At 39.8% G+C, this 10,440-nt stretch overlaps 1 protein-coding gene across 7 annotated transcripts in view; it reads right to left on the bottom strand.

Moving 5' to 3' along the window:
- Positions 1-2,131: 2,131 nt before the first annotated feature.
- The window catches only part of sptssb (serine palmitoyltransferase, small subunit B), a 45,975-nt gene continuing 37,666 nt past the window's right edge, over positions 2,132-10,440 (bottom strand). For all 7 annotated transcript variants that reach the window (XM_063044884.1, XM_063044883.1, XM_063044888.1 and 4 more), the window contains one exon: positions 2,132-3,371. In XM_063044884.1, the coding sequence (XP_062900954.1) occupies positions 3,100-3,342 (243 nt within the window). In that variant the 5' untranslated portion in view covers positions 3,343-3,371 and the 3' untranslated portion in view covers positions 2,132-3,099. The remainder of the gene's footprint in view (positions 3,372-10,440) is intronic.

Here is a 10,440-nt window from a genome sequence, read left to right as displayed (position 1 = left end):
CTTTTCACTTTGGAGCCAAGTAGGATGAGAGGTGACTTGATAGAGGTGTACAACATAATACAGGCCATAGATAGGGTGGACATCTAGAGACTATTTCCCAGCGTGGAAAATGCTGTTACAAAGGGGCATAATTTTAAGCTGATTGGAGGAAAGTGTAGGGGAGCATATCAGCTATAAGTTCTTTACCCAGAGAGTGGTGGGTCGCTGGAATGCACTGCCAGAATTGGTGGTGGAGGCAGATACATTATGGATGTTGAAGAGACTCGATAGGCACAGGGATGATAGAAAAATGCAGGGCTATGTGGGAGGGAAGGGTCAGATGATCTTAGTGTAGGCTAAATGGTCAGCATAACTTCGTGGCTAAAGGGCCCATATTGTGCTATCATGATCTCTGTTCATTTTATTGTCAAATTTCTTTTGAAAGTGTAATGTCTGAGTATCTCTCAAACTCTAACGACAGTAAATGAACGACATTAACAGATTGCTAGTGTTTGTGAAATTATTTTAGCTGGGATTTACCATTACTATACAAAAAATAATAAGGCAACTCGTGAAAGGGTAGGATGACTCAGAAGCCAATTTATGACTTATGCCAAAGGAGGTGGGTGATATATTAAATGAGTACTTTGCGTTGGTATTCACCAAGGAGAAGGTAATGGATAATTAACGAGATGGGATATGATGGCATTCTAGGACATGTTGATATCCAGAAGGTGGAACTGTGAAGAGCAATAGGATGGCTCAGTCATTGGGGTCTAATGGGACCTACCCAAGGTTATTGAGAGAAGGAAGAGAGGTTTCTGCAGCTTTGAGAGAAATCCTCTGAAGGCAAGGTCCCGGAAGATTGGAGGGGAGCCAGTTTTTTCCCTTTGTTCATGAAGAACAGCAGCAATAAACTAGGAAATTATAGGCTGGTATGCCTTACATCAGTGACAGAGAAATTATTGGATTATTGAGTGCAGTTCTGGCCATGGCGTTACAGGAAAGGTGTTAAGGTGGGGCAGGTTGGATTTGCACAAGACAGAAAGGTAGCATTTCAATTGGATTGAGACCAATATCCTTGAGGAGAAATAAAGGTTTTTTGTTATTGCTTTTTTTTGAATGTTTGATAGAAGGATGGAAAGCCAAGGGCAGTCAGGAAAGACAAGCAGAAGTGGAAATAAAAGTTGTGAGCAAGAGTGTAAACAGCAACAATGTTAGGCAATCATTAGGTTCATAAAATGGAAAATGTAAAGGTCAAATTTAAAGTATAATCCCTGAATGCATGTGCATTTACAATAAGGTAGACAAGTGAACAGCATGCATCATTGTAAATGGGTGTGATCTGATATGGTATCGAAGTGTGACCATTGCTGCCACTAAACATTCCAGGCTATTTTATACTTGAAGAGAGGCAAAAATACATGTTAGCTCTGCTATTTAAAGGGATGGCAGAGTACAGTGGGAAGGAAGGAACTCTGCTTAGGTGATCATGGTGAACCAATTTCCCCCGGGATCAATAAAGTATGACTATGACTATGGTGTTGAATTTGGATTGGTTCAGGTTTAGCTGAGAAAAATCGGGGGCAGGAAACATTGATGGAAACTTGTGCAGCGCATGATTCAGCAAAGCAACCTGCTATCAGGTGAGATCTTTGTCAACATGTCACTCACTTTCGCCCTTTGTACTTCCTGAAATGCATATTCTCCATCCCTTAAGAGTCACATATTGAAGCAGGATGAAGCAGAGGCAAGACTTATTTAATCGGTTTTACATTCTTGTCTGCCTTGGAACAGCATGGCCTCTTGGATTCTCCCAAAATCAGAAAGGAAGTATTAAAATACAGACACCCTGTTCCTAGAGCTTTCTTGGTCTGAGGGGATTCAGTTATCTAGATGTACCAAAGATCTCCTGCTGCAAGCTTCCTCAATACCAGCACTACAGCAAGAGGCATGTGGTCAGAAGTTCATTGCTTTGGTAAGCCACCTTCTAACATGGAAAAGAAGATAACTCAGTTGGCCAATCTGATGTATTTGTTATAATCCAGGACATATGGTGTGAGGAAAGAGAGTGGAAAACAAACTATACTACAATATGAAAAATTATTTTGAATAAACTTTATTGCAAGTCCATAATACATAACCATTGATTTTTCCTGAATAATGCAGCAAGGAAAGTTAGATTTTCAGTTACAATGGACATACAGGTTTTGCGACAAATATTTCATCATGTGTACTTTGGTTAATTGTTACCAGCATGAAGGAAACCTGGGAGATCATAAGATACCTTAGGTGTGTATAAAAGTTTCATATGACAAGCTGCCTTGTATTTTATTGCATTTACAGTGTCCCATTATTCAACAACAGTGTATTTTGAACAATAGGAGTACAATGCCAGAGAGAATAATACATGGAAGCACATTCTGGCCTTTCAATAGTATTTGAAAGTTATATTTTAAAAAGTGTTCTTTAGTAATCACCATCATTGTCACTAAACTGCAAAAAAAAAGGCTGCTCATACTTTATTTCTTTGCAAGAAGCTTGAATGGTTGAATCATCCCTATGTTTTAACGCCAAGCAATAGCAATAGCATAGTTTATTTTATAGCCTGGTATCTTTGAGCTGTCATGTAACCTGACATTTGCTAATCCTGCACTATTTGCTTAGACTGAAACTATCAGTTTCAAAACAGTCAATTACACAAACATATCTTGGCAAATTGAAGATTTTTTTCATAAAAACTATGAAGTATTTATACTATTACAATAAAAGATGCATATAAAACAGGCATAGGATGCTGTACATGCAAATGATTTGATTTTAGACAAATACAACTGAAGGGTAAATATTTGACCCTTGTGGCTATTGCTCCCAATAGGCTGTTATTGCTAGCGTCACGCTGGGTGACACTTTTTGTGACCGCGGATTCACAACTTTAACTGCTGGATGTTTTTAAAAGAATGCTATTTACAACATTATTTGAGTCTCGAGGTTATTGAGGTGGAATTTTAAGACTGCAGCCATGAAGTAAGTTTAAAACCCATCCCAGAGTTGTCAGCAAGTCCATAGATTCACAGGATTTCTTCTTAACGAAAGATCTTGATTCTTAAAATCATCACGTCAAGTCATGATTGCAATTGTGCTTTCCGTTGGGACTCCACCTAGGCCAGAAAAGAACTCCAGTGCCAGTCGAATGTGAATTGGAATGAAGACATATGCTGTATATAGAACCATTGCCACGATGATGAACAAAACTGAATTGAAAATTGTCTGTTCCCAGGGCTCCAGCACGTAACTACATGTGATAAGTAGGTATTGATAATATAGCCAGGCCAGGGTTTCCTTCAAGCCTTTCACATCCATCTCTCTCACTGTGTGGGGGGGATATTAACCTATACAAGTAAGAAAAGAATTCAGTTAGGATCAAGGGACAGAAATATAATGCTCACCAATGCTGCTTTAACTCTACACAATCATAAACTATTTCAGGATTACCCAAATACTCACTGGGAAAAATAAGCAAACCAAAAGTACAATGATGGCCTGATGTTTGAATGGAAAACAAAATGATGGAAATTATAAATGGTCGAAAAAATTGACTGTTTATTTATTTCCATAGACGCTGTCAGACCGGCTGAGTTCCTCCAACATTTTGCATGTGTTGCTGAAAATTATAGATCTATCAGCAATTTTGGAGAAAATCTTTTGAACTGATAATATTTCCATGGGAGAAACTAGACTTTTGAGGCCGAGGCTGGTGACCTGATAAGAAGAAGATAACATTATACGGGGCAGAGATAGGATAGATAATCAGAGTTCTTTTTTCAGGGTGGAAATGTCAAACATTAGAGGGCATAACTTTTGGGAAAGGGGAGGAAAGTTTAAAGGAGATCTACAAGGCAAGTTTTATTTTTACACGGGGAGTGGCAGTTACTTGGAACAAGCTGCCAGGGGAGGTGCAGAAAACAGCTATGGTAGCAACATCTAAGAGGCACATGAATGGCAGAAATTGGATGGATATACATCATGTACATGCAGATAGAATAATTTCAGTTCTGCATTATGGCCAGCACAGTTATGATGGGCTGGAAAGCCTGCTCCTCTGCTGCACTTTTCAATGTTCTATCTTCTAAAAGATAGTTCAAAGAGCAATTTTAGTAAGTAGCATTTCATTAACTTTGAAACAATTTCCAACTGCACTATACCCATTTCATAGAGCTATTGCACTCCGCATTTCGAATGTTAAATGCCAGTTGAGAACAGCCCAGTTCTACTAAATAAGATACACGCTGGAGGATTAAAGATCAATTGAGCTTATAAACAGCCACATCAAAGCATTCTATGTGGAAAGTAAAATTATTTTCCATTTAATAAACTAATGCAGTAAATATTGTATTTCACTTTATTCTGTAATATTTACATGCATTACTAGATCGACAGATTGTCTGCATCCTTCAACTAAAATGGGCAACAATACCAACTTGCAGGCTAAATTTCCACAAATAATACTAACTTTTAAACTACAGATCTTAAACTTTTCCTACCAAACATAGTCATAGTCATACTTTATTGATCCCAGGGGAAACTGGTTATCGTTACAGTTGCACCATAAATAATAAATAGTAATAGAACCATAAATAGTTAAATAGTAGTATGTAAATTATGCCAGTAAGTTATGAAATAAGTCCAGGACCAGCCTATTGGCTCAGGGTGTCTGACCCTCCAAGGGAGGAGTTGTAAAGTTTGATGGCCAAAGGCAGGAATGACTTCCTATGACGCTCTGTGTTGCATCTCGGTGGACTGAGTATCTGGCTGAATGTACTCCTGTGCCCATCCAGTACATTATGTAGTGGATGGAAGACATTGACCAAGATGGCATGCAACTTAGACAGCATCCTCTTTTCAGACACCACCGCGAGAGTCCAGTTCCATCCCCACAACTTCACTGGCCTTACGAATGAGTTTGTTGATTCTGTTGGTGTCTGCCACCCTCAGCCTGCTGCCCCAGCACACAACAGCAAACATGATAGCACTGGCCACCACAGACTCATAGAACATCCTCGGCATCGTCCGGCAGATGTTAAAGGACCTCAGTCTCCTCAGGAAATAGAGACGGCTCTGACCCTTCTTGTAGATAGCCTCAGTGTTCTTTGACCAGTCCATTTTATTGTCAATTTGTATCCCCAGGTATTTGCAATCCTCCACCATGTCCACACTGACCCCCTGGATGGAAACAGGGGTCACTGGTACCTTAGCTCTCCTCAGGTCTACCACCGGCTCCTTAGTCTTTTTCACATTAAGCTCAAACCAAGGAAATAATTTGAAAGACAAAAATTTGATTTTAATACTGTACTACATGATTTTCATACATTAGAAATCTTTTTGTTATACTTGTAATTTTATAACTTCATGACACTTTATAGTCTGAGGGCTAATCATTATAGATATTGACATTACCAGTCAATCAGCTATAACAACATGCCTAATCAGCAACAAAGCCCATGAATTTAAAATAACACTGGTCATAATTTCAGTTTCTTCCTGTTTGACTGATTGTCCTGTGTTGGCGGTAGTTCACTGGTGAACACTTAATCAGTGAAACACAAGTAGCAGGAATAGAAGCAAGTCATACAGCTGCAAGTTACTCCATCTTTCAATAAAACCAGAGCTGATCTACTGTAACCTCAACTTTCCCACTGTTCCCCAGAACCCTCGTTTCCCCACCATCTATCTCAACTATCTCAATGACCCATCCTTTAGAAATTCCTGGGATAGTGAACTCTAAAGAACCATAGCTCACAGAAACAGGAACTTTCCCTTCCACGTTAAATAACTGACCCGTTTTTTAAAAAAAAAACACGTTCGAGATTTCCACAGTAGAAAACTATTTTCCGCAATAGGAAAACATCCTGTTAGTATCCAGCTGATCAAGTCCACTCAATACTTTTATTCAAATAATTTACTCCTTGTAATTATTAGAAGCTGAAAGTAGTCCTATCTTTCCTCATAAGACTCAGGTTCAGAGTCATTTATCTGTTATGTATATCAAAACAATACAGCGAAATGCATCATTTGCGTTAACAACACAACCCAGGGATGTGCAGGGGATAGCACACAAGTGTCATCACACTTTCCTGTGCTAACATAGCATTGCCCATCCAACCATCTCAGAAGCAATTTCCAGTGAAGTGAACTCTTAAAACAAAGAGACTAATACTCCGATCAGTACTTCAACCATCATCCTGTACACTTTTAACAAGCTTTCCAAACTGTTATACTCTATTCCTTCACAGTGAAGAGCAGCATGGTACAGGCATTAATTACTGAAGAACTGCCACATATCAACCAACTTATGACAGTGGTTGTTGTTTTATCCATTCATATATAGTCTCATTTGAAATTTTGTATTTAGACATGAACTCCTATAGAGTGAGGTAACTTGAAATTAAGTCTATTTTCCTGTTTGGTATGTACATTTACAGTACTGTGCAGAAATCTTGGGCACACTAAATTATTATTTTTTTTTACATAAATGTTGTTTTAGATGGTTATTTTTTGTCTTCTGCATTAGTGTGCCAGTAGAAGAGGTGGTTTTAGAATTCCAAACATAACATTTTCCAAGAAGATTAAATGTTACAGAATTTGTATTTCATTAAAAGAAAGTAACATATTAAATAATAGACCACTTTTCAAATAAAAACTTTATTTGTGGGTAGATAACCCAGTGCATGATTAAACAAAGATTACAGACGCTAATGATCAATAAGTTGAATGAACTAAATTGATTAACTGAAACAGAAACGGGTGTACAAGGAATCACAAAAGGCAAAGGACAGCCAAACTAAAAGGTGAGGATGTGACAGATGTGACAGTTTAACCTTTAAATGATCAATATTTACACCATGGCAAGAGGGAGCATATCAACAGGTCACTAGGTGGTCATCTTGCATCAGCAATGTCTCTCCCAAGCAGAAATTCATGGCAAACAGGGGTTTTACAATGTGCTCGCCAAGCTCTTCTGAAGAACCACAAAGTGGGCAATGTTGAGGACCAGAAATGCAGTGGTCGCAGTAGAACCTGAGCGTAGCAGATGAGAGATACATCAAACTGACGTTCCTTCTAAATCAGAAGTCCAGCGCTGCTCTCAGCTCTGAACTCAGAAACCATTGGAACCCAAGTACACCCTCTACAGTCTGGAGACCCCTTGTCAGAAGTGGTCTTCATGGAAGAACTGCTGCCAAAAAGCCATTCTTCTGAAGTGGAAACAAAATCAAGAGACTCATCTACACACAAAAATACAAGGACTGAGGTGCAGAACAATGACAGCAAGTGCTCTGGGCAGACTGGTCAAAATTTGACATTTTTGGTTCAAGCAGGGGGCAGTTTGTCTGTAGAAGAACTGGACAGTGCTATATGGATGAGTGTCTGCAGCCAACAGTGAAGCACAGTAGAAGTACCCTGCAGGTCTGGGGCTGTATTTCTTCAAATGGAGTTGGTGATCTGGTCAGAAATAGTGGAATCCTCAATGCTGAGAAGTACAAGCAGATTCTCATCGATCACACAATGCCATCAGGGAGGTCTCTGATCTCTCCCAACTTCAGCAAAAAGGAGATCAAGGAATTCTGCAATACATGATATTGGCTTCCATAGAGCCCTGATCTCAATGTTATCGAGGCTGTCTGGGATTACCTGGAGAGACAGAAGCAAGCCAGACAGCCAAAGTCAGCAGAAGAACTGTGGCAAGTTCGCCAAGATGCTTGGAACAACCTACCAGCTGCTTAGAAACACAGAAAACCTACAGCACAATACAGGCCCTTTGGCCCACAAAGCTGTGCCGAACATGTCCTTACCTGAGAACTACCTAGGCTTACCCATAGCCCTCTATTTTTCTAAGCTCTATGTACCTACCCAGGAGTCTCTTAAAAGACCCTATCGTTTCCGCCTTCACCACCACCGCCGGCAGCCCATTCTACGCACTCACCACTCTCTGCGTAAAAACTTACACCTGACATCTCCTCTGTACCTACTTCCAAGCACCTTATAAAACTTTTCTTATAAAACTGCACAGCAATGTAACTAAGAGAACTGAAGCAGTTTTAAAGGCAAAAGGGTGGTCACATCAAATATTGATTTGATTTAGTTATTTTTACTGATTGCTACTCGATATAGTAATTTTTTGATATTCAGAAACTTCTCATTTCATTATTTTTGGAAGTATCTTTGCTCTACAGAATTTTTTTTACATGTGCTTAAGACTTTTGTACAGCACTGCACATTTCAGGATGTGTATTTAAATATTGCTATGACTACAGCATTGTGGAGTTCTGTTTTCAGACTGCAGCATAGTTGACTGGCTGTTGAAAGCAAAGCTCAAAAATGCAAGGGATCACAGCTGCTGGAAAAGAGGCTACCTGGGTGAATTGTAACACATTCCTCTACCTTGATAGATTATTGCCCATTATAAATGGCAGCTGGAATGATATTGCTCTTTAAAACTGCACATTTCACCTTGATTGTTCCAATGGGCAAGGATAGCTTGACTCCATTTCGCCGATTAATGCGTCCTTTAATCGCTAATTAAAGCATCGAGGAAGATTGAGACATTTGAAGCAAAAGCCAAAGGCGAGCGAGTTCAGCACCAAATTCCTTCCTTTTGATTGCTGCCGCAGGAGTCTCTGAGTGGTCTACTGCTGTGTGGCTTGCTGTGGCAGGCAGGTAGGCCTCTGCGTGCAGTGTGTCACTTCGCTGACGAAGGAAGATGTTACTGTGGTTCTGTGTTTATGGATTGAACTATTGCATTTATAGACTGTGGACTTGCTCAGATTGATGGTTGTAATATACTGTGTTTTTTGACCATTTCTTTCCATTTTGTTGTGTGTGGCGGTGGGGGGGGGGAAGATGGTTTGGGGGGGTGGCGTTCGATGTTTTTGTTCCATTTTGTGCAGGGAGAGGGAGATCTGGGGTATTGTTGACCAGGATGCCGTTTTTTTTTGCTGGGTGGGTTTGATGCTTCTGTCTGAATGACTTTCATGTTCCTTCTTTGTTTTGTGGTTATCTGGAGAAGATGGAGTTGTATATGGATACATAATGTACTTTGATAATAAATGAACCTTTTGATAGTTGTGTCCATTTACCAAAATGTTGTCACATGTAAAGCACAGATGTGTAAATATGATCTATAAAAGAAAATCAGAGCAGAAGTATAGCATATACATATCTCATGCCTGAGGGGCAGCACACTCAGCCCCCTCAAGCATGCACCAGCATTAATTATGATCACGGCTGATCAACCCTAGCCCTCAATGTCTCCTCTGTGCCAACTTACTATAGCTCTCCACCCCCGATCTTTCCAAAAATGATCTAGCTCCACTTTAAACAATTCTAGTGAACTACCCTCCACAATTCATTGCTATTAGGGAGGGAGTTCCAGGAATTTGACTCAGTGAGGGTAAAGGTATGGCAATATATTCCCACGTCAGGATGGTATGTGGCTTGGAGGGTGGTGGTGGTGAGGCAGAGAATTCCAGTGATTCACCACTCCCAGTGAGAAGAAATATCTATGTATATCTATTTTAAAAGATGGAATCTTTATCGAGAAACATATTCTCTCATTTGGGAGTCTCCCACCAGTGAGATCACCTCGACAACTACCATGTTAGCACTCAGAACTTATGTTTCAATAAGATCACGACTTATTCTTCTAAACTACAAAGCGTTTGTGTTACCCAAACTGCTTAGCCTTTATGGTAAAAATCTTCTCATTCCAGAGTTTGGTTTGGTGAATATCTTTTGGAGTCCTGCCAATGGAATAATATCCTTTCATTGTAAGGGGACCAGAACTGTGCACAGTACTCCAGGTGTGGCCTCAACATTACAGTATAACTGTAACAAAACTTCCTCATTTCTAAATGTGACACAGGGCAACATGGTAGTGCGATGGTTAGCATAATGCTATTACATTGCCAGTGTTCCAGGTTTAATTCCTCCCACTGTCTGTAAAGAGTTTGTACGTTCTACCCATGACTATCCATCTTGAATAATTAGCAGATTATTCTGATAATTTGTGTAAATCTAGCATGGCATTTAGCTAATTAATGATCTTGTAATAAATAGCTTTCTTTTATAGAGTGACAATAAAAAAATGAAACTATTGTCATGAATAACCCAAACATGAGAAATTCTGCAGATGCCGGAAATTTAAGCAACACACCTCCAACCTGATGGCATGAACGTTGACTTCTCAAACTTCCGCTAATGCCCCACCTCCCCCTCATACCCCATCTGTTATTTATTTATATACACACATTCTTTCTCTCTGTCCTTTTTCGCCCTCTGACTATACCCCTTGCCCATCCTTTGGGTTTTTCCCCCCCTTGCCCATCCTTTGGGTTTTTCCCCCCCTTCCCCTTTTCCTTCTCCCTGGGCCTCCTGTCCCATGATCCTTTCATATCCCTTTTGTCA

The sequence above is a fragment of the Mobula hypostoma genome, chromosome 4 (assembly GCF_963921235.1).
Source record: "Mobula hypostoma chromosome 4, sMobHyp1.1, whole genome shotgun sequence".
Taxonomy (NCBI): Eukaryota; Metazoa; Chordata; class Chondrichthyes; order Myliobatiformes; family Myliobatidae; genus Mobula; species Mobula hypostoma.
Note: the sequence above shows the minus strand (reverse complement) of the source record. Positions and strands in the feature narration are given on the sequence as shown.